This window comes from Dermacentor silvarum, chromosome 10, assembly GCF_013339745.2.
Source record: "Dermacentor silvarum isolate Dsil-2018 chromosome 10, BIME_Dsil_1.4, whole genome shotgun sequence".
Taxonomy (NCBI): Eukaryota; Metazoa; Arthropoda; class Arachnida; order Ixodida; family Ixodidae; genus Dermacentor; species Dermacentor silvarum.
The window spans coordinates 96,066,691-96,091,493 of NC_051163.1; the positions used below are offsets into that span (position 1 = coordinate 96,066,691).

General features: G+C 46.7%; 4 protein-coding genes across 12 annotated transcripts in view; 3 read left to right on the forward strand and 1 right to left on the reverse strand.

Moving 5' to 3' along the window:
• The window catches only part of LOC119466316 (uncharacterized PE-PGRS family protein PE_PGRS20-like), a 1,297,174-nt gene extending 1,290,475 nt beyond the window's left edge, over positions 1-6,699 (forward strand). For 4 of the 8 annotated variants that reach the window (XM_049656753.1, XM_049656754.1, XM_049656752.1 and 1 more), the window contains exon 3: positions 4,533-6,699. In XM_049656753.1, the coding sequence (XP_049512710.1) occupies positions 4,533-4,945 (413 nt within the window). In that variant the 3' untranslated portion in view covers positions 4,946-6,699. The remainder of the gene's footprint in view (positions 1-4,532) is intronic. The other 4 variants (XM_049656748.1, XM_049656750.1, XM_049656749.1 and 1 more) reach the window with 2 other exon arrangements.
• Positions 1-24,803, forward strand: part of LOC119466324 (uncharacterized) — a 683,885-nt gene that overhangs the window by 420,738 nt on the left and 238,344 nt on the right. The gene's annotated exons all lie outside the window — the stretch shown is intronic.
• Positions 1-24,803, forward strand: part of LOC119466322 (PE-PGRS family protein PE_PGRS26-like) — a 471,155-nt gene that overhangs the window by 344,366 nt on the left and 101,986 nt on the right. The gene's annotated exons all lie outside the window — the stretch shown is intronic.
• LOC125941072 (uncharacterized protein K02A2.6-like) lies at positions 9,126-14,107 on the reverse strand. Its single transcript, XM_049657997.1, has 2 exons — positions 13,469-14,107; positions 9,126-9,143 (listed from the first exon to the last, which is right to left on the reverse strand). Exons 1-2 carry the CDS (start codon positions 14,105-14,107, stop codon positions 9,126-9,128), a joined length of 657 nt encoding a protein of 218 aa, XP_049513954.1.

The window sequence follows — 24,803 nt, forward strand, 5'->3', positions numbered from 1 at the left end:
GCATTACGTCATTTGATTCGGTATTGTTTTCAATTGTGCTTTCATTTATCTTGGTTGAAAGCATAACACCACCGTGCAATCTTTCGAGAAAAGCATTGTTATCATCATGATCATCATCACTACAGTTTCGCGTGTGAACCTTCGGCCATTTTGCGGTAAGTACAACTGACTTCCCAAGGGACGTGACATTACCTCACTGGAGGGCGCCCACATAGACCAATGCCGAAGCATGTGCTTGCAGCAGTGAAGCTAGGGAACCGAAGGAACATGTTTTATTAGAATGCAAGGATAGGTTTAGCCTCCGCTTGCCTCCTTGAAGCTCTTGGATTCAGGGAGAGCAGGGGGAAAGTTAACATGTCCACAACAGAAACTTGTAAAGCGTATTGGAGATTTGGTGGCAGAAAAATAGGGAGACCACCAACAATGGAAGTTACAAAGTTCCCATTAAGGGTTGAGAAACCTTTATGCAGGAAATTTTACGTTTGTAAATAAAGAAAGACAGGTATGACAGGTAAGAATATTAATCCAGAATTTGTATCCGACACTGTTCATTTACCAGGAATCAGTGATCACGTTCTTATTAATTTCCACTTAAAGACACCACATCCTAAAACTGAGAAGGTAAGCAAAATTATACTAGACTACGACAGAGCTAAATTTCAGGCTATTAATAGTGATCTAGCCACGTTTCTCGACTTCTTCTTACAAGGTTTCGATAACCAGTCTGTTGAAGCTAACTGGGATCTTTTTCAAAACAAAGTGCGCCAACTTACAGATAAATACATCCCAAAGCGGAGCATCGCCACTAACCCACGTGCCCCGTGGTATAATCCTAACCTTAAGCGTTTATCGAACAGGAAGAAACGTTTTTATCGCTTAGCTAAACACTTAAAATTAACTCCAGGTGGGCAGCCTATCAGTTAGCCTCTGAGGCTTATGTACAAGCGCTCAAATCCGCTAAGATTTCCTTCATGACAACAACTCTGCAATCTCAGCTGAACGACAATGTTGGAAAGTTTTGGCGTCTCATAAATCCAGCACACGACTCATTCATAGCGCTTGAAAACCTTAACGGTGATAGCATACCTAACAACCTATGTGCTATAACATTAAATGACGTGTTTGTTCAAACTTTTGCCCTGTTTCAAACGTGCAGCTACCAAATCTGTATCACGTTGGTTTTTCATTGATGTATCAGGTGTTGCTAAACTAATTGATTCACTAAAGAAAGTGCATCGCCTGGTTATGATTGTGTATTTACTAAATTTTTGAAAAGTACTTCAGCCTATAGTTCCATTATACTAACCAAGATTTTCCAGCAATCTCTTGACACATCTAGCCTTCCTACAGGAGTCAAGATTGGGAAGGTGGTTCCGCTCCACAAGTCCGGCAGTAAAACTTCACCACTTAATTACCGCCCCATTTCACTTAATAGTACATGCTCCGAACTACTTGAGCATGTAATATTTAAGTCATTAGTAAATTTCCTCGAAGATAATGCATTTTTGTCGTCTTCACAACATGGTTTTCGTAAAACATACTCATGTGAAACTCAGCTCTTGTCTTTCACTCTTAAATTGCACCATATTCTTGATGAATCATCCTTCGCTGACTGCATATTCTTGGACTTCTCGAAGGCATTCGACAAAGTATGTCATCAGCGACTTCTTCACAAGCTAAGTTTTCTTAACCTTGATCCTAACCTTTTTATGTGGATTGAATTCTTTCTTCTTAACCGATTACAATTTGTTAGTGCTAATGGTCATAACGCATCGTTTATTGACGTACATTCTGACGTTCCTCAGGGGTCCGTCCTTGGACCCCTTCTGTTCTTAATTTACATTAATGATCTGCCTTCCGTTGTTTCCTCTGACATCTTTCTTTTCGCTGACGATTGTGTAATCTTTCACGAAATTAATACTCATAGGGATATTAACACTCTCCAAACAGACATCGTGGCTCTATCCAATTAGTGTAAAACATGGCGAATGGAACTAAATGTAAAAAAATGCAAGGTTATGCGTGTCGCCCGAAGCACTAACACTCCTCCTATTTATCATTTTAACAGTGTTTCATTAGAATCCGTATCATCTTACAAATACCTAGGTGTTCATACATCATGTAATTTAAATTGGACGGAGCACACAGAATAAATTATTAACAAGGCTAACCGTATGCTAGGATACTTACGTCGCAACTTTTCCACCGTTTCTTCTTCAGTTACTGATACTTTACAAAACTTTAATGTGACCAAAGCTTGAATGTGCTGCTTCTGTATGGGATCCTATGCATGTAAAATTAATCACTGCCCTGGAACTTGTTCAGAATAACTCGACTCGTTTCATTCTGTCCAACTACAATCGCACTGCTAGCATAACAGCCGTGACTACTAGCCTCTCGCTTCCGTCTCTAGCAGTCCGTCGTAGAGTTAGCCGCTTGAATTTATTCCATAACATATACTACCATACTTCAGTACAATGCGTTGGCGGGCTAGTTGGTGCGAATCCATAATTGTCCTGTCGTCTTTCATAATAGTCCTGTCGTCTTTCACGTGTCCGTTGCTTTTGCGCTAAACAAGTAATTATGGATACTACCATACCTTTCTTCACGACATACTTATTCTATCACCGCAATATATGTCCCATCGCATTGATCATCGCTACAAGGTAGGTATTCCATTTTGTAAAACGAAAACATTTTCTGAGTCATTCCTTCCGCGCACAGCAATCGAGTGGAACCACCTTCCAGCTGACATTGTATCAATCATTGATAACCAACGTTTTCGCGAAGCACTAACAACCATTACTTAAGTACATGCCTGTTCGAAATTGTTATTATTACTCACTGTATCTTGCTGTTGTATTTGTTTGTATTTTCCCCACTCCCCTCTGTAATGCCTTTGGCCTTGAGGGTAAATGAATAAATAAATAAATAAAAAAGAGCTTGGTGGCGCAACGAACCGCTTCATTTCGAGGGGCACGCTCATAATATTAATTCATTCATCCAGCCGTGTGAACAACCAACTACTTGCGGAAGTCCCCCCGGAATACCCGCTTTACAGTCAGGGTGGCTAGGAGTGCCTGTTATCTCTTTATTTATTTATCGTTATCTATATTTGTCCCTCGCGTCTGATGATATTCGCTGCTTAGGTCAATGAGCCGTCTTCATGAATAAAGATTGTTTTTCCCATTTCTCTCTGTAATGTAGTGTGTAGCGCTCCCGGTGAAAAGACTTGTGACAACGGTGCCGGGGGTCTGCTCACCGTGGGATCCCGTGCCACCTCTTTCTCTGGAAAATGTGCGCTTAGGCGGGTCCTGGGTTGAAAACCCAGCAACTCGAGTCGTTGTTGCCCTGTAGTTATGTAGCGTAGCAAGAACTTGAAATACGATTGAGCAGACTTCCATCCTTATTTTTCTTGATACCTCCCTTAATGGTGGGCACTGCGCGCTCTGCCAATCCATGACGGAAGGTTGACGGAGCATGCCCATTTAGCTTCGTTGTCCTTGCAGCCGAGTGACGGAGAAAAGAACTTTATATGGTCCCGAGAAACTCTGGCCAGGGGTCCCCTGCAAGTTTTTTCGCGCCTCTGCGTACGTTCCAACACTCCTCTTACCGTTTAAATGCGTCAAAAAATGGTGGCGCCGGCGGTGCGAATGCACTTCAGGGGTCCGTAAAATTGCTATCAGTTTAAACATCAATGTTACATCTACGAGAACATCGGAATGATACAAAAAATCCGGCAGATCCCACGCCCTGTGGGAATCGATGTTATGCGAAGCAGTGTGCGAGAAGCCTATCAAGTTAAGCAAACGAACATGAGAGCACCAAGAATTAGGCGGCTGTTTCAAGACCTACATTACAAGCATGTCATGAAATTAATTTCATCAGTCCTGTTGAGTCCTGAGGACGCAACAAAAAGTTTCGCCTAAGAGACCTTATGGCAAAAGCCTTAGTCATGCTCATGACTATGACTTCGACCACCAATCTTTAGCCTTTTCGTTCGCATACATAGTACCACCTCCGAACCCATTACATTTGTTTTTGAGTTGTAATGTTTTTTCGCTGAGTCATTGTCATTCTTGTTGAGTCATGGTCATGAATATGACTTCTACCAACATCCCTTAGTGTTTCCTTCACTCAGTACCCACGTCCGAACCCCTTTGAGTGGTTTTTGAGTGTTAATCTTTTTTGCTTTGTCATTTTTGTTTTTGCGGAACATGCTCACGACTATGACTTCTAGCATCATCCCTTAGTGTTTCATTTTCTTATTTCCCACTTCCGAACCCATTTCAGTGGTTCTTGTGTTTCAATTTGTTTTGCTGAGTCATTCTCATTTTTGCCTAGTCAGACTCACGACTTTGACTGGTACCATCATTCTTTAGTGTTTTCTTCACTTTGCACCCACGTCAGAACTCATTTCAGTGGTGTTTTTAGTGTTAATGTTTTCTTGCTGAGTTAGTCATTTTTGCTGAGTCATGGTCATTGCGAGCGCGTGGCAGATAGCAAATGAGATAACTCTGTTCGTGCGAAAGTCCCAGGAGGCCTAGCAGGCCCAGGAACCCCAGGGGCCCCAGGAGCCGCAGGAGGCCCAGGACAGGCAGGAGGCCCAGGAGGCGACGGAGGTCCCGGGAGCCCAGGAAGCCCAGGAGGCACAGGAGGCCCAGGAGGCGCCGGGGGCCCAGGAGTCGCCGGGGGTGCAGCAGGCGCCGGAGGTGCAGGAGGCTCCGGAGGCGCAGGAGGCACCGGGGCCCCAGGAGGCGTCGGAGGCCCAGGAGGCGCCGGAGGACCAGGCAACGGAGGCCCAGGAGGCGATGGAGGTCCAGGAGGTGACGGTGGCCAAGCAGGCGCCGGAGGCCCAGGAGGCGCCCCAGGCCCAGGAGGTGCCGGAGGCCCAGGAAACCCCCCCGGAAGTCCAGGTCGCCCCGGACGCCCAGGAGGCCCATGAGGACCCGGGAGGGGAATAAACGTTTAGCTGCGACAACAAATGCGTATCTTGCGACCGGGTGCAAGGGCAACTGTTTCATGCATCCGGTGGTCTTGCTTTACTTCAGCGATTTTCTTCTACGTTTTTTTTTTGCAGGACGCAACAAAGAGTCGCTCTTCGCATTACTTTCGCGGTTTTCTTCTTTTCGTATGAAGACATTGAAAAGGCACCCCTCGCGTTACAATCGCGGTCGCATACAATCGAGTTAATACGGTATGTAACTCCCTGTGTACTCCTGGCCGAATTATTGTTTTGGTTAGTGCCGCTATTATCTGTCCCATTTCTGTGTCCGTTAACATGACCCTTCTCCATTAGGACTCTTCATGTTGCATCAGCAGCATCAATTGCATCATGTGTTTCCCCTTACTCCAAAATTTTCTTTATACCAGGCACTTTTTCAGCTCATATGTTTCAACTTCTCTGACCCCTTCTCGCATAGGTCTACCACCGATCTTCCGCATCACGTACCTGAGTGTTCTATTCTCTCTCTGCTGACTTCCCCGCTCTTCCACGGGTACATCAAGTTGCCTAACTACTGTATATGCGTGTTCAGCTCTTGTTCTTTATCCCTCTTACTGTCGTCACAGTTCCTAGATCTGTTTGACCGGATAGGTTCTCTGAGCGACTATGGGTGATCGACTGCTCTCGGTCCTGGTATATTTCCTAAGATCAGGTTCTTCTACGCACCTGGCTGTCACCATTCTTGTATACTACGGTGTGAATATATAAATATTAGCCTCCGGGAGGTATATCACCGAGCTGTTCACGAACATAACTGGTTTCACCGGCCCCGTCATACATTTTGGAGGTACCAAACTTCTCCTTACTAGCACAGTGTCCGCACCCGTGTCTCTTAATACAGTAGCCTTCTTTCCTTCATCTTTACCTTCTACCACTGGCCTATCTCGCTCTTTACTCTCAACAATGGCTGCACTTACGACCTCTGATCTTTCCTTTTTTTCCGACCTGCGAGCTTCGCAAGTTTCCCAAGGGGCTGTAATTGTTTACACTTATCGTGATCTATGCTTGCATTCCTCAGCTTTGTGTCCCCTCTTGTTACACCATTCACAATCTTTCCGTTCACGTTGGTCATCACGTGCCGCACGACAATGAATTGCCTGATACCCGCCGGGGTAGCTCAGTCAGCTAAGGCGTTGCGCTGCTGAGCTCGAGATCGCGGGATCGAATCCCGGCCGCGGCGGCTGCATTTCGATGGAGGTGAAATGCAAAAACGCCCGTGTGCTTGCGTTGTAGTGCACGTTAAAGAACCCCAGGTGGTCAAAATTAATCCGGAGCCCTCCACTACGGCGTGCCTCATAATCAGAACTGGTTTTGGCACGTAAAACTCCAGAAAGAAAGAAGAAGAAGAAGAATTGCCTGATGACCGGGACGGTCGCAGAGGAAACATCTCCGCTGTCCCCTGCGCCCATCCATTTGGGGTTTTTCTCTCAGCTCATCTCCCTCTGAAGTGGAAGCATCCCTAACACCCTTTCCTAAATTTCTCAATACCTGCACCTCTACAAACTGGTCTGTTTGCTCTGCCATCTCCTCCACAGTCTGTAGTTTTCTCTCTTCCAGAAATATGACCAAACCATTGCTACATCTGGCAAGGAATTGCTCCCAATTCTGAATCTTCTATCTTGCACAGTCTGAACTTTCCCGAAAACCTTCAACAGTCAACTTGAACCTATGCAATAAAGTTTTTTTGTACTTTGTCATAGTCTAACGATTCTTCTGCTGGCATCCGGCCAAACACCCTCAGAGCCTCCCTTACAAAACACAGGCTCAGGGCGCTGGCCCACTTGCTCTTCTCCCAGCCTAGCCTGACTGCGATCCTCTAAAACCGATGCAAATACGCCTCTAGGTCATCCTTTCGCTCATCGAAAGGTGTCATTAGTTTCCTGGGGAAAATTTGTCTCCGTCTGGGAGAAAGTGAGTCGGATGACGCCGACTTTGATGTGCTTATTGTTTCACGGGAACCCGCATACATTTCCACTAGCATGATCATCGCCAAGCTTTCTTTTAAATGCGAAGCATTTTTCAGCGAACATTGCCACTTTGACAGTATCTATCTATCTAGCCGCCTACGTCTTGGTGCTCTCATGGTCGTATCGTTTACTTGGTATTTACCAAAATTGGCATAGTATGACATGAGTGTATGACCAACACAAATACTAGGTTATGGCATGAATATCATGATGTGTGTCATGTTGGTCATAAAACAGCTGCCTACGTCTTCGTGCTCTCATGGTCGTGTCGTTAACTTGGTAGGTACCAAAATTGGCATACTATAACAATAGTGTATGGCGAATATAAATGATAGGGCATGACATCAATTTCATAACTAGCATGTCATGTGGGTCATGAAACAGCCGCCTAAAATTACAATGACCCAGCGGAAAAGGGGGCAGAACCCACACCCTGTGGGAATCGATGTTATGCGAAGCAGTGTGACGTCTATCAAGTTAAGGGAATCGACCGTGGGAGCACCAAGACTTAGGCGACTGTTTTATGACCTACATTACAAGCATGTCATGAAATTCATTTTATGAGTCCTGAGGAGTCCCTTTGGCTAGGCCTAAAAGACCTTAAGGCGAAAGCCTTAGTCATGCTAATGACTATGACTTCGACCATCAATCTTTAGCCTTTTCCTTCACATAGTACACCCTCGGAACCCATTACTTTGTTTTTTGAGTGTTAATCCTTTTTTGCTGAGTCATTGTCATTCTTGTTGAGTCATGGTCATGAATACGACTTCTAGCACCATCCTTTAGTGTTGAACCTTAGTACCCACGTCCGAAGACCTTTCAGTGGTTTTTGAGTGTTAATCTATTTCTCTTTGTCATTTTCATTTTTGCGGAGTCCCGCTCACGACTATGACTTCTACCATCATCCTCAGTGTTTCATTTACTTAGTTTCCACATCCGAACCCATTTCAGTGGTTCTTGAGTTTTAATTTGTTTTGATGAGTCATTCTCATTTTTGCCTAGTCATGCTCACGACTTTGACTTCTACCATCATTAGTTAGTGTTTTTTTTTCACTTGGTACCCATGTCAGAACTCATTTCAGTGGTTTTCTTAGTGGTAATGTTTTCTTGCTGAGTCACTGTAATTTTTGCAGGGTCATGCTCATGTCTATGACTTCTGCTCTCATCTTTTAGTGTTTCTTTCACTTAGCAAGCACGCCAGAACTCATTTCGGTGGTTTTTGAGTGTTAATGTTTTTTTCGCTATGTCATTGTCATTTTAGGCGACTCTACATGACCTACATGACACGCATGACATAAAATTTATGTCATGACCTATCATTTATGTTCGTCATACACTGGCGTCATACTATGCCAATTTTGGTACCTACTAAGTTAATGAAACGACCATCAGACCACCAAGGCATCGGCTGCTATTTCAGGACCTACATTACACACATGTTGTGATGTGCATGTCAGAATCTATCATTTATGTCCGTCATATATTGTTCGTCATACTATGCTCATTTTGGTAAATACCAAGTTAACTATACGACCATGAGAGCACCAAGACATAGGCGGCTAGATAGGTGACAATACTGGTGACTACAGGTGACAATACTGTCAAAGTGGCAAATGTTCGCCAAGAAATGCTTCGCATTTAATATGGATCTGGGCAGGCGATGTAATGCGTAGGATGGATAACCGTTGGACCATTACAGAAAGGGTATACAAGAGAAAGGAAGCGCAGTCGAGGACGGCAGAAATCTAGGTGGAGTGATGAGTTAGGAAATTTACAGATGCAAGTTGGAATCAACTAGCGCAAGACAAGGGTCATTGGAGATCGCAGCCAGGGGCCTTCGTCCTGCAGTGGACATAAAAATATGCTGATGATCGCGATGATTATGATGAGGATGATTATAAGGCTCATAAGGCGGAAAGGCCTGCGTAGTCGGCGTTGGCTTGACCTCGATGTTCCAAAAGTGAGCCAATCAAGGCAGTTCGGGACGTAAATTAAGGGAAAAGTTCATTAGGCAACAGTAAATTAAGGTAGAGATAATTAGGGCGAAGTTATCTAAGGTACGTTTAATTAGGAGAGAGTTCATTACGGCACTGGATATACAACCAGTAGCCGGAGTCGAACTCACGACCTTTGGGGTTAATTAACGTGAATTTTCAGGCATGGAGTGGCACCTGAAACAGGCAAAAAAGTATCGCCGAGAGCTAGTGCATGGGTCTATACTAGTGGAGGTGCAACCAAACTAGGAAGGCCCACTAAGCTTCAACAAAGTCACTCCCTCACCAGAACAGGAATTGGCCTCCCTGGTGCAGTACTCGGCCACTACCTCCCTAATGACACGTACCATTTACCCATGGCCCTCAGTCCTTGCGGCTGCGGAGCACCTGGCTAAGTTGGCGGTCAGACTTGCGACGCGGTAGAGGGTGCTAAGAGTCTCTCGCTCCGGACAGGCCGCCAATGTAAACCGTACCTCGGAACTTTCAACACGCGCATCCTATCGAGTGAGGCTAGCTTGGCAGAGCTAGTTGAAGAATTATCAGGTATTGCCTGGGATGGTAATGGCCTTAGTGAGGCGAGAAGAACTGGTGAGGCTTATACAGTGCTGAATAACGGCCCCGTCCTCTGCTACAGAGGTCTTCCAGATAGGAGAGAATTCGGATTAGGATTTCTAGTACACAAGGACATAGCGGGCAACATTGATGAATTCTACAGCATTAATGAGAGGGTAGCAGTCGTCGTAATAAAGCTGAATAGGAGGTATAGAATGAAGGTTGTACAAGCATACGCCCCAACCTCCAGTCACGGTGATGAAGATTTAGAACAGTTTTATGAAGATGTTGAATTAGCAATGAGAAAGGTGCAAAGTCGGTGTACTGTAGTCATGGGCGACTTCAATGCAAAATTGGGGGAAAAGAAGGCTGGCGAGCAAGCAATTGGCAACTACGGCATCGATTCTAGGAACTCTAGAGGAGAGATGTTGGTAGAATTCGCGGAATGTAATACGCTCTGAATAATGAATACCTTCTTCAGCAAGAGCAACAACAGGAAGTAGACCTGGAAAAGCCCTAATGGAAAAGCAAGGAATGAAATAGATTTCATACTCCCTGCCGATCCCAGCATAGTGCAGGATGTAGAAGTATTAGGTAGGGTAAAGTGTAGTGACCATAAGTTAGTGAGGTCTGAAGAGAGAAAGCATAAAGTTAGTCATGAACAGGCCAACCTAGACGCAGTAAGGGGAAAAGCAGACCAATTCAGGCTGGTGCTTGCAAACAGATATGTAGCTTTAGAACAGGAAGATAAAGACAACATAGAGGTATTGAATGAAACTGTAACTAGGTTGATCTCAGAAGTAGCAATTAAAGTGGGAGGTGAGGCCCCAAGGCAACGGGTAGGTAAGCTCTCCCAAGTAACAAAGGACCTAACAAAGAAACTGCAAACCATGAAAGTGTCCATCTCCAAAGGTCAGTTAGAATTTGCTGCACTGGCGAAACAAATCAACACGAAGAATGTAAGGAATATACGAAATTATAACGCAGAAAAGAGTGAGGAAGCGGTAAAATATAGACCCAGCATGAAATCAATGAGAAGAAAACTATGCATATCACAAGGCAAAATGTATGCACTGAAAGATAAGCAGTTTATTATCTTCAGCAACATTGATGACATAGTAAAAGCAGTGGAAGAACTTATTCTGACCTGTAGAGTGCCAAGAGTAGCCAAGCTACTTTCATTCGAAGTAGTGATGAACAGGGTACAGAGTTCCCTTCTATAATTAGCGATGAAGTTAGAAGGACATTGAAAGACATGACCAGGTGAAAAGATGCCGAAGAAGATGGAATAACAGTCGATTTAATCAAGGGTGAAGGATATATCATACTTCAAAAGCTTGCGGCCCTTGATACGCAATGCACCACGACTTCAAGTGTACCAGAAAGCTGGAAGAACGCCAACATTATACTCATCCATAAAAAGAGAAACGTTAAAGAATTAAAGAATTATAGACCCATTAGCTTGCTCTGAGTACTGTATACAATATTCACCAAGGTAATTTCAAGTAGAATCAGGGCAACACCAAGAAAACAGGCTTCAGCCAACTAAGAGCTGGCTTCAGTAAGAGATATTCTACGACGGATCATATCCGTGGTAGAATATCGTCGTCATATTCCGTAGAATATCCGTCGTCATATTCTACGACGGATCATATTACCTTCCATCGGCGAGGTAATAGAGAAATCTGAGGTGTACACTCAACCTCTCTATATGGCTTTCATAGATTATGAAAATCATTTGATTCAGTAGAGATAACAGCAGTCATCGAGGCATTGCGTAAACAAGGAGTACAGGAGGTGATGTTGCGCAGGTAACAACAGACTCAGTAGGTGCAAGCAATGGAAATGGTTTATGGAAGATAGGGTGGCTGCTTTTATTCTGTGCGAATCAGCAAGAGCACACGCACTTTGTGGTGCGATAAACGGGCCTGCATTGCCGCGATACGGCACTTGCTCCCCCTTAGAAGCGTAGCCTGTCGGGTGGCCTCCTTGTGCGCGTAGAACACCTAGGAAGTCCTAAGCCCGCCGGTACACCTGAGGTTGCCTCTCTGGAAGTCTGGGATTTTACAAGTGATCCGTTTGACGATGGTTCAGTGTCTTCCACTGCAGAGGGTTGATCACTCTCCGTGACTTGGTTGGGTCCGGGCCGAGTTGTGTAGAATTCTTGCTTTACTTCATCAGCTGTGAGTCGTGGCCGCACTTGGTCCACGTGACGGCGCTGCATCCCTCCTGTGGTGAGCACCGTGACCATGCGCCTACCTCTTGTTGACGTCACCGTGCCGGGTAACCATCTCTGGCCAGCGTGATTGTACTGCCGCGACCGAAGAGGCGCTCCCGGTGAAAACACTTGTGACAACGGTGCCGAGGGTCTGCTCAACGTGGGATCCCGTGCCACCTCTTTCTCTGAAAAATGTGCGCTTAGGCAGGTCCTGGGTTGAAAACCCAGCAACATCTCGGCGGGCCACTTGCCATCTCGAGTCGGTGTTGCCCTGTAGCGTATCTAGCGTAGCAAGAACTTGGAAATACGATTGAGTAGACTTCCATCCTTATTTTTCTTGATACCTTGCTTAATGGTGCGCACTGCACGCACCGCCAATCCATTTGACTGTGGATAATATGACACGCATAGGTATATAACATGACACGCATGGTTATCTTTGAAAAATCTTTCAGTGACTGACCTGTTAAATTGTGGCCCATTGGCGGAAGCGACTGTATGGGGCAGACCAAAACGCGCGATGATCCCTCGGAATACTTCGACTGTAGTTTCTGCACTTGCTGTCTTAAGGGGTACTGCCTCTATCTATTTCGTTTTCGCATCTACCACCACCAAGATCATGTGACCTTCCACTGGCCCTGCATAGTCGATATGCAGGCGAGACCAACGTTTGTTGGTTTTCCGCCAGCTTGAAGTGACCTGTTCCGCTGGCATGGGTCAACATTGCACGCATTGCTGGCAGCTTTGTACCAGCTTCTCTATGTCGTGGTCCAATCCGGGGTACCAAAACATCGTACGTGCCAGGCACTTCATTGCAGTCTTGCCTGGGTGGGTGTCGTGAAGTGCTCAGAATAAGTGCCCGCATGGTCTCGGACAGCACCACATGATGACCCCAGTATATTAGCCCTTTACTCACAGTGAGTTCGTATCTGCGGGTGAAGTACGGCTGAAGACACTGTTGCTCCGGCCCCAGCTGGTTTGGCCAACCACGAAGAATCCACGTCTTCACCTGTCGGAGAGGCATGTCCTCGCTCGTGCTGTCTGCCAACTGCTGCGCGCTAAGAGAAAAATCTGTCAAAGCTTGCGCATATAGCACATATTCGACGGGATCATCTTCACCCGGGTACCCTTGCTCCGGCAGCGGCAAACGACTCAAAGCGTCGGCATTCGCGTTCAATGGCCCTTTCCGGAATTCTATGTCATACTGATACGCTGATAAAAACAGCGTCCAACGCTGTATCCTGGCCGCCGCCACCTGTGGAATTGGTTTCACGGGATGGAACAGCCCTGTCAACGGCTTATGATCCGTTATCAAACAAAATTTAATACCGAAAAGATAGTCTCTGAACCTTATCACACCGAAAACTAGGGCGAGCGCTTCTTTTTGCAGTTGCGAGTAATTGCGCTCTGCCGGCGTCAAGGTTCTAGAGCGAAAAGCTATCGGATAGTCTTCGCCCTTGATGCGGTGGGACAGCACTGCGCCCAAACCGACCGATGATGCATCGCATTCCAGTCGAAGAGTTTTTCGCGGGTCATGCATAGTGGAAAAGAAATTTAGCCTTGCCTAAGGCACCCTTTTTGCTTCTTGAAATGCGCTGTCCAGAGATGGCCCCCATTGCCCAAACACACCCTTTGCCAGCAAGCGATATATGGGAGCCAGCGTCGTTGACAAGTTGGGCAAGAATTTAGCATAATAAGTAACTAAGCCCAAGAAAGATTTCAGCTGGCTTACCGATGTTGGCTTTGGCGCGGCCATTACTGCCTCGAGGTTATATTGCAGAGGATGAAGACCTTTGGCATCGATGCGGTGCCCCAGAAACGACACTTGTGCTACCCTAAACCGGCACTTGGCTTTGTTCAACTTCAGCTTGTGTTCACGAAGCCGCTGAAACACATGCCGCAGTACCGATGTGTTGTTTTCCTTCTCCGCCACAATGATGTCGTCGAGGTACACTTGAACATTCGGAAAACCTTGCAAAATCGATTCCATGTGTCGCTGGAACAAGGCGGGGGCTGAAGCAGTTCCAAATGCTAGGCGATTGTAGCAGTAAAGGCCCCGGTGTGTGTTCAGTACCGCCGTCTTTCTAGCTTCATCGTCCAGCGGCAGCTGATTGTACGCATTGCGCAGGTCCAGACTGCTGAAGACTTTGCCTCCAGAAAGCGCCGCAAATATGTCTTCAACGTTGGGCGGGGGATACTGTTCCAAGTGCGACGCCGGGTACACTGTCAACTTGAAGTCGCCGCACAATCGTATATCGCCGTTCTTTTTTGCTACCGGTACCGCCGGTGTTGCCCAATCTGAAATGTTTATCGACGAAAGCACACCGTCTTTTACAAGACGGTCGATCTCGGCCGAAACCTTGGAGCGCATGGCATAAGGCACTGTACGTGCCTTACAGAAACGTTGGCGAGCCCCTTCTTTAAGGTGTAATTGCACAGGGGTGGCCCTTGCAACAGCCAAGCGTATTCACGAAAAGATCCGAAAATTCATCAAGCAGAGGCGTCATCTTGTTATCACGAACAACATTTACACTCGAGGTGGTTCCAGTGTCCCAGAAAGACACACCCGCCTTACGGAAGGCCTCTATCGTGTTCAGGCCGCAGAGCAGTGGTCCGTCACATGCCACCACGATTAAGGTGCTGGTCACAACCGTCGATCCAGACTGAACCATCATGGTTATCTGGCCGACAACTGGCAATGGCCCAAGGAAACGTGTTAAGCGGATCGATGTTTTTTCCAGTGACGGCCACCATCTGCGATGTTTCTTATGGCATCTTCGGCTGGTCGTGTTAGAGCGCTCTGGTAGCGCTACAAAGATCGTGTAAAACGGTTACTAAGCGTTACCGCTTGCAGAAACGGCTCCCTCTGATGATAACGAAGCAGGATCATCACTTCCATACCCGGTTATTGCCGTAATACAGCTTTAAAGTCGTTTTTCACCACTTTTGTAGCATGGCGAGAGCGCTCTGAAATGACCACTCGAAGATGCCATTAAATATCTTCTTCGGTTTGACGCTGACCGGAGAACCCGTATCTAGAATCATTCGCAATTTCCGGCCCTGCCATGTCAACTCCTCCTCGAGAGGTTTCAACATAGCTCTGTCGGCGCAGCTGTGAGCGACAAGAGACAGCAACATTTCTTCTTCGCTCTCACCTTCCATTTCCTCGACGGCAAAGGCGCCACGTTCCCAAGAGCAGCCACTGCTGCAAACCTTCGCCAGATAACCTTTCCTGCCGCAATGGTGACACTTCGTGTTTCGATGATGTGTCGCGTGGGGGCCGCCACAACGCTCATATGAATGGTTGATTTATACAGTGTTCCACTTCGTCCAGGGTCGTCGTCCTCACTGCGACTGTAAAACATTGATGCTGGTTCCCGAAGTCACTGGGTCTGCTTCTCGCATATCACGAACGTCGCCTAGCGCCTTCTCTGAAGCTATGGCAAATTGTTCTGCCTCCTCAAAAGTTAGCTTCTTCCGCGTTAATAGGCAGCGTCGTGCGTCGTAGTCCCTGATTCCGCATGCTATGCGGTCTCGCAGCATACGGTGCAGCGAGTTTCCGAAGTTGCAACTTTCCGCCAGTATCCGAAGGTCGACAATGTATTCCCGAACGCTTTCTACAACCCTGTACTTGCACGTGAAGAACAAGAAACTCATCGATATTTCATTAACTTGAGGATTGTAGTGTCCCTCTAGGCATTCAACGACTTCATCGTAAGTCTGGCTGTTAACCGACATGGTTGGAAGGCGCCCTTGCAACATGCGCACGACATTATCGCTCAATGAAGACACCAGCAGAGCTCGGCGTTTGGCCGTGTCGGTAATTCCATTGCCCTCAAAATAAGCTTCCAGCCGTATCCTGTACGTGCTCCAGCCAGGGGGGTGAATCTTCCTATACCTCCCATTGGTTGTTTTATAGCAGACGCTCAGTCGACGCTAGCGCCAAGGCGCACTTCAGTTAGGCCCTAGCGGATGGATGACGGTACTACGGTGGCGAAAAAAAGAAAAAAAGAAAGAAAAGCGGCGCGATTTTTTTACCCTCCCCCTTTCGCTATATAACTTTTTTTCTTCCTTTTTTTATGACAGCGTTGTTCCGCTCTTTTCTCCTTTCCCTCTTGACTTTCCTATTCCTCCTCGCAAGCCTCGCCTCACCCTCCCCTCATGCCACGTGCAATGCTCTTTTTTTTTATTGCTTTAGCTGTCCGCGGCGCGCTTTTTTTTTTTCGTCGCGGGCGTTATCAGACGCACCACCGGACCGAAGCGCGTGCTCCGCGCTCCTCTCCTGTCCGGCCGTGCCATTCGTGCATTCGTGCTGCGTGCTTGCGCGCAGTGGATTCTTTTTACGTTTTCATGCACGCAATCCCGTTCATTATTACGATCAAGCAAGCATGTGCCCAAATTATATTAAAAATAATTACACTTACAACACAACATTTCTTTGCACTCACTTTATTGTGTTCGTCTGCGAAAACCAGAATTGGAGCAGACAGTGCAACACACTATAGAATGCAACAAAACGCGGATGGTGTTCCATGTTCGCACATGTAAAAAAAAACATTTATTGTAATTGATCTAATGGCCAATGCTCAGAACAGCTTTTCACGGCCTCCTTCTCGCTCGGTCCATAAAATCCACCTCCGTGAAGGGCACAGAGCATATTTTGCGGTTGTTGACCTTGTCTCTGGGCAAACCCATTAGGTCCATCCTTCCAACGTAGGTTAAAAACGCTTCCATCCAGAAGAACAGTGAAGATCATAAATTATAACATCGCAGTTGGAACATACAAAACAGAACTCGTTTCGCATCGCGGCAGAGTACTAGTTGTACCTTAATTCTCAGAAACGCATTTTTAAACGATTGCGACCAATTAGATAGAAATAAGTGCAAAGCGCACACCTACACACGTGTTCCTTGCGATACGCACAGATCAGGAGCTTTTTGTTCGCTGCTTGTTGGCACAACGATTTACGGCATCGTTGTGGTGTTTTCAAATCAGCCAACTGCTGCCTCACCACCGGACAGCCATGCACGACTGCGCACCATTACTATCACAAATAAAAATCGGGAAGTAAATAGCACGGTGCTCACCTTTTGTCTTTAGGGATGCGGTAGAATTTCACGTCGCATGGCTCACTTCGTCTTGATTAAAGCCCCTATATATAAAAAGTAGCGCCATCCACTTCCCTCCTCCTCCAGTTCCACTATCGCGCTCGGCGCGACCAGCGCGATCGAGGCGCGATATCGACAGTGGCGCCGCCTGCGTCGGGCCTGCCGTGGCAGACGACAGCTAAAGCCCTACCAGAGGAAATCCGAGGAAAACTTCGATCGCGCCCTGCGGAGACGTTTTTGAGGCGCGATTTTGCTTCTTCAGTCAGTAACTGGTCTTAATAATGCCGTTTTGGAAGTAGCAACGCGACGATGCGAGACGGCGCAAATATCAAGTGTGCAGCAAGCGTTTGCGCACGCCGGATGGTAAACAAAAAAAGCCTTTTGCCCTCGCCTTGTCGGTTGCGGCAACTTAAGGCGCAGCAGCATGCCATCACAACGAAGTTCTTGTCCGTAACACGTTTGATCCGTTTGTGCGTACAGCACTTTCGTCGCACAGGCCCGAGAATGGCAGTCGGAGCGCGCTGGAAAGAAAAAAAATATACAAAAGCGCGACGCGAACTTCCACGTGAAACGGATTGGCCAATGGGGGAGCGGAGGAGGCTGGGGCGACAGGAGGTGGCTAAGAGAGGGCGAGGAGGAAGCGCCGGGGTGAGCGCGGTGGCGGCAAGATCTAAGAATGGTGCTACTTTTATAAATATAGGGGCTTTAGTCTTGATGTGTTCGTACACCACTGAACCACACACGAACAGCGACAGCTGCGAGACATGGCGGGAAAACAAGCCGACAAACGTGCAACGGTAGGTTACCACAGGGACCAAACTGCTAGCACGGAAGGCGAAAAACTGACCGTATAAAGCCAGAAAAAAAGTTCTGCCGTTTTGGCCGTTATCAGCACAGCCGACGACGAGCGCTGGCCGTGCCGCCGATAGTTGAAGGCGAGAGAGAAACGACAAAGTTGAGAGAGGGTTGACAAGAAAAAAAAAAGAAAAGCGATTTGGGTTCCGCATCCAGCTCATGGATGGCGCTGCAATTCGCGTGGACAAAAAACCAGCGGAGTTTCCGGGGCCTGCTCCAGCTGCGTACCGTCTCGTCCAAAACCGGTGGGCGAGATGCCATCAGTCCATCCTGTAAGTCGCAGGCCACGCTCACGTGAAATCCCATCCTCGTCGCCACTGCTGTAGCGCGGGTAACAACAACAGACTCAGTAGGTGCAAGCAATGGAAATGGTTTATTGAAGATAGCGTGGCTGCTTTTATTCTCTGTGAATCAGCAAGAGCATGCGCACTTCGGGTTGCGATAAACGGGCCTGCATTGCCGCGATACGGCAAGAGGCATACGTGAATATCTTGACAAATATCTACAAGGATTGGACAGCAACCTTGGGTCACCACAAGAAAAGTAGAAAGTTAGCTATCAAGAAAGCGATCAGGCAAGGAGACACAATCTCTCCAATGCTATTCACTGCTTGCTTAGAAGAAGTATTCAAGCCTTTAGACTGGGAAGGTTTAGGGGTGAGAATCAATGGCGAATACCTCAGCAACCTTCGGTTTGCAGATGACATTATTCTATTCAGCAACAATGGGGACGAATTACCGCAAATGAATGAGAACCTTAACCGAGAAAGTGTAAGAGTGGGTTTGAAGATTATTATGCAGAAGACAAAGGTAATGTTCAATAACCTGGCAAGGGAACAAGAATTCAGGATCGCCAGTCAGCCTCTAGAGTCTGTAAAGGACTACTTTTAGCTGGATCAATTACTCACAGGAGACCCTGATCAGGAGAAAGAAATTTACAGAAGAATAAATTTGGGCTGGAGTGCATACGACTGGTATTACCAAATCCTTTCGTTGAAACGAAAAGCGTACAATCATTGCATTCTACGGTGCTAACATGTGAGGCAGAAACTTGGAGGTTAACAAAGAAACTCGAGAACATCTTAAGGACCGCACAGAGAGCGACGGAACGAAAAATCTTAGGACTAACGTTAAGAGACAGGAAGAGAAAGGGGTGGATCAGAGAACAAACTGGAATAGCCGATATTCTAGTTGACATTAAGCGGAAGAAATGGAGCTGGGCAGGTCAAATAATGCATAGGATGGATAACCGGTGGACCATTAGGGTTACAGAATGGATACCAAGAGAAGAGAAGTGCAGTCGAGGACGGCAGAAAACTAGGTGGAATGATGAAGTTAGGAAATTCGCAGGCGCAAGTTGAAATCAGCTAGGTCAAGACAGGGGTAATTGGAGATCGCAGGAAGAGGCCTTCGTTCTGCAGTGGACATATATATATATATATATATATATATATATATATATATATATAGATAGATAGATAGATACGTAAGCACAATTAGGTCGACCCTCGAACATGGTTGAAATTTCCGCACAAGGTGATAAAAAGCACATCCTTTATGATATTCAGCAATGTTTGCATGAATTAAGAGTGAAGCCGAGCAGAGTGCAAAACAAATATGTCCCCACATAATTTTTAATATACCACAGTTTCATCGTTTGCATTCCTCTGAAATGTTCTGCACGGGGCATTTCGCAGCGACCAGAAAGCAGCGTGCCATGCAATTATTATAACCACCATTACAAGTATTTTTCCATTCCGGTGATTCACTTGCATTTTGTAACGTCGACTGACGAAACTGTAGCGCTCTTGCAAGAAGTGCAATTACCTATCGCGCATTTCCTAACTAAATCACATCCCCAAAAACTTCCAAGGTTATATTCACAGGCATCGCCTCTTTGTATTATAATAAAAGGAAAAGAGAGCAAGCAGGGTGAAATCTCGTCTTTGCTCTGTCTGTCTGCACCAAAATGCTGACTTAGAGCCGGCATACCTGCGTGTTTAGGATAACACGTGTGCTGTCATTATGGCTTTCGAAGTTGCGTAATATTTTGAGTGAAACGGCTTCGACCGGCGCATATGTCTTCGAGAATGTGCGGGCCACGCGAGAAAGGAATCGCAAAAAGAAAAGTCAAAAGAAACCAGGTTGCCTGAACATTACGCGTGAAAAGAGACAAAGAGACCCCCACATATGTAAGACGCGTGGTGTAAAGGGGCATATCGAGTATAATGAAACGCTCCTAAGCTGATGTCCGTGGCACACGTCATAAACAGCTCATTGTATAGCTTACGGTGCTGAACAGACCCACGAATTACTGCGCTGCTTACCGAAGAAGTGCCTCTATCATGGTTTTGAACCAGAGGAATTACGATAAGAATAATACACATGCGCAACTCACAAATAAATGGGAGACACCCGGCATGCAAAACCGCTGAACATGGTGGCGCAAAAAAAAATTGATGGACGCAAATACAAAGCGTGATCAAGCTCACAAGTTGGGATAAGACGGAGCGGCACGCGTCCGCCTGCAGCTCACTGGTTGCTTACGACAGGTTTGTGAGGGTATATACAACTACAAGAATACAAGACGGGGTATTGCTTAAAACGATCGATTAAATGTCAAAGTTTGGGCACTGGCTGCTTGATCGTTGCCGTATTGCACCTAGGCTGTTGCGCGTGAGCGCAAGCACCATCTTAAGGCCGTGCGAAAGAGTACCTGCCTTTGCGCTCCTGTTCGCAACAATTTACAAAAGCCCGTGGTATAAAAAAAGCCCAACTGCAAAGAGCGGGAAGGTGCGATACCCGACGCCCTTCCTTGTCTCACCGGTGTTCGGAAAATTACTTTTATTTTTCAAAGCGAGCTTTCTTTTGTACTGTGACAGCGCAAGGTTTCCTCGGCCATTTTTGTCGGGCAATAAATGACATCAGACATGAAGTCATGGAGACATAAATTTCTGTGGAAGACACTTGCCACTCATGTCGTGGCTCAGCAACTGAGCAAAGAGACATAAAAAATCCGCGTCTATTCCACCCTGTGAGAGTGCACCGATGCTGGTGCGGACGTTAGGCAAGTGCCACCACCCAACTAACGTTAGACGACGTCAAACAAGCACCACCACCACACGCGACGCACGTCACGTGCTCACGTACGTATGCGTAAGTACAACATACATTCTCGTTATTCCAGGCCGTCCGCCAACAGTGAGTGCCTTTTTGAAATAAGTAATGTTTAAAACAAAATACGCAAAGTACGACTTACGAACAAGCTGAAGACATAATATCTTCGGATTGTTATTCGAATATACAAGAAAACAAATCAGTTACGCGGAAACAGAACGAAAAAGCCCTTTTCCAGCGGCCGTTTGAGGCCTCTCCGAGTGGCCACGGCCGCTAGGTGGCGGTACCATTACCACATACATCCTCATTCTTGGACACTGTCCGGCTAGCGCAAGGGCATTATTGAACTAATTGAATTTCTCAAATTAATGATGTGTCAGAAAATCTGTAAAGTATGACTTTAGCCGACCTAGAGACATAAGATCATCGGATTGTACTTGTTGAATGTAAGTTGAATGCATTGCTTTAAAATCGGTATTAGAAAAATGAAGTATCTAAAATAACATTCAAATATTCCTATATCTAGCATCCAGCTAGATCTAGGTTTTATAGTTAAGTTAAAAAGCGAATCTACCTTTTTCTTTCCATAATTCAGTTTCCATCATTCAGTTCAGCTTTCATCTTTTGTTTACAGCTGAAGTTAAACTAAGGTAAGATCACTCATGTCTGGTTATTAACCTTTCCCAGTCTCTAAACATGAGCTATCTTTTATTCACCGCGTACTGTCAGCCTAAATTGAAACTTTGACTCGAAATAATTTTTAATAACGCATGTTACGCGTAAATGCAAGGAAGCTCGACATTTATTTGCTCTGCAGCTGGTTTCGAGGCGTAGAGTAGTTTCAACCATATACGTCTTGTGGAATGAATTTAGCCAATATTTCAAATACAAGCAAACTATAAAGCGAAACAACATATGCAAGTAATATTCAATTTGTTCCCATTTTATTTTTTGCGCATAGTACATAAATCAACCTCAAGCAGAGGAGATGGCGAACAGTACGCTAGAGCTAGCGTAGTAAAAATAATTAAATAAAAAGAGAAAGAACTCAGCTGCGCGTTTTTACTGAAACATCTAACCGAAGAGGATATTTTTCATAGACTTACGTAGCATGGACCCAAATACACAAGTACCTGGCGGGCAACGAAGAGGCTCACGCCATAGCCCGAGAGCGTACAAGTCAGGCTTTTCTATCAGAGGGCACCAAAAATGCGACGATGCTGGAAGACATCCGCGAATATGTACACATATATACTAGAGCACCATAGACGCGAACGAAGAAATTACCCACTACCTCAACTAATATTCAACATAGAAGACACGGTTTTTATAAGGAACACCGTTATTCAAAGACTACATACGAACACTTATTTTAACAGTATCTTATTTGAACAGGTATCTCCAAGGCAATTTCTGTACCGCTGCACATTTTGCCGAGTCCCGGGCACCCTGCGCCACATGGTAAAGGAGTGCAGGGGACCCGCCGGAACCCTGCAAAAACTCATTCCTTCTGGGCATGTCCGACACACCAATCTGTGACTCGTACAACTGTGAGGAGACGGTGGAACACGTGTGTTTCTGTCATCTTTATGAGTCCGAACGGGAAATTCTCCGGAGCGTGTTAAACAAATTAGACAGGAGACCGTTTTCAGAGACAAAGATGTTTGGACTGTGGCCCCACGCGTCGCAGGCTCACAAAGCGACGCGGCCCTTGTAAAAATTCATGAAGTCGACTGGCCTCAGTGACCGACTGTGAAGTGTTGGACAACCGCACGTGTTCATACTGCGAGTACTTTCTTCCCTCTCTCTCCTTTCTTTTCATCCCTTTAATCCCCTTCCCCCATGTAGGGTAGCAAACCGGACGTGCGTCTGGTTGACCTCCCTGCCTTTCCTTTCTTCTTTTTCCTCCTCCTCCTGAAGACGGGATATGATGCAACAGTCGAAGAAGAGGACACAGAAGCGAACAACGAAATACTGTCGGAGGTCTTGCTGTCTTGCCCAGTCAATGATGATGAACGAAAGCTGGTGGACCGGGAATGGATGGCAGCAGGTTCCCACGGATTCCTGTAATAACAAAGCCGCCGACTTGAGGGCTAAAAGGGCAGATTTTTATACCTACCTCTCTCGCTAGTTTCAAGTTTATTGCAAGTTTTGACAACACATGATTGCCGTGGCGCCAGAGAAAAAGGCGAGACTATGCATGCCTGGCTAGGCTCCTGTCGACACCAGAACAGCAGACAACAGTGAAAACAAAATAAAATAAAAAACGCATACATATTGTTACGGGGTGTGTAGAAGGCGTTTATTGCAGAGAGCCGTAGGGCAAGTGGGTGCCGATACTACACGTCGTCCTTCTCTTCCTCGCTGCTCTCCTAATGTTGTTGCTGCTGATGCTGCCGCTCCACTACCTTTGACGCACTGTAACATGGCTCCCCTCGCAGACGAAGCCCTCCGGGCGAGAAGTCAGTGGGGCTTTCGTTGAATAAACGGCTTCAGGCGGGCTACATGCGTGATGTCGGTCCTGGATGACCGTCTCCCACTGGAAGTGAGGCGCGCAATTCTATAATTCACCTCGCTGAGACGTTCAAGCACAATAAACGGCCCACCATAGTCAGCGAGCAGTTTTTGACATAGACCGCGTTTACGCACGGGAGTCCATAGCCACACTAGGTCACCCGGTTCGTAAGTGACTTGCCGATGTCGACTATCGTATCGGGATTTGTACTGCTTTTGCGAAGCTAGAGTACGTAATCGAGCGATGCGCCGAGCCTCCTCTGCTCGGCAGAGAGTTTCCGCGATACAAGCGTCGTCGTGACTGCCAAAAGGGAAGATAGTGTCCAAAGTGTACCTCGGCGGACGAGCGTAGAGCAGGAAAAACGGACTGTATCCAGTGGTCTCATGTTGCGCGGTGTTGTATGCGTATGTGACGAACGGCAATACTTCGTCCCAGTTCTTATGGTCCGAGCTTACGTACATGGAAATCATGTTCACAAGTGTTCTGTTCGTGCGTTCTGTCAGCCCATTAGTTTGCGGGTGGTAAGGCGTTGAGTGTCGCAGGTGGGAGGCGCACAAACGTAGAAGTTCTTCAACAACATCAGCTGTGAACTGACGGCCACGGTCGCTAATGATCACTCGAGGGGGACCATGCCGAAGTATAATGCAATGTAGCATAAACAGGGAAACCTCGCCTGCAGTTGCAGAGGGTAGTGCTGCCGTCTCGCAGAACCGAGTCAGGTAGTCGGCACATACTATGATCCAGCGGTTGCCTGTGGAAGAACGTGGGAACGGTCCTATGAGATCGATGCCGACTTGCTCAAAGGGGGAACTGGGTGGCACCACAGGCTGTAAGAAACCGGCTGGAGCTGCAGTAGGTCTCTTGTGACTTTGACACTCGGCGCAAGTGGCTACGTATGTCTCCGTGGTCTTGCGCATTTGAGGCCAGTAAAACCTTTCTTTGGCTCGATGGAGTGTCCGCGTGGAGCCTAAATGACCTGAAGTTGGATCATCGTGCACGACGCGCAAAACAGAAGAGCGGAGGGCTTCTGGCACCACCAGAAGAAACTGTGCACCTATCGCGGAAAAATTCTTCTTATACAACAGTCCATCCCGAACACAAAAACTACATGATGTCGACTCTTTCGCTGCAGAGAAAAGTGGCTCTAAACTCGGGTCATCACGTTGCTCTCTTGCGAAGGTTGTGACATCTGGGAAATCACGGTGTACGGATGCGATGAGGTGGTCGAAACTTTCGGCGTCGCATTCCGTTGTACTAAGAGGCATCCGGGAAAGGCAATCGGCATCAGCATGTCGTCCGCCGCTCTTGTAGGATACAGTGAAGCTGTACTCTTGCAGACGCAGGGCCCATCGTGCAAGGCGTCCAGATGGATCGCGAAGATTCACGAGCCAGCACAAAGAATGATGGTCTGTGACGATCGTAAAGTGACGCCCATACAGGTACGACCGAAATCGCTGCACCGCAAAAATGAC

What these genes read in the sequence shown, in the direction of transcription:
- LOC125941072 (XM_049657997.1), bottom strand. Translation starts at nt 14,107, where the DNA reads ATGCGCTCCAAGGTTTCGGCCGAGATCGACCGTCTTGTAAAAGACGGT.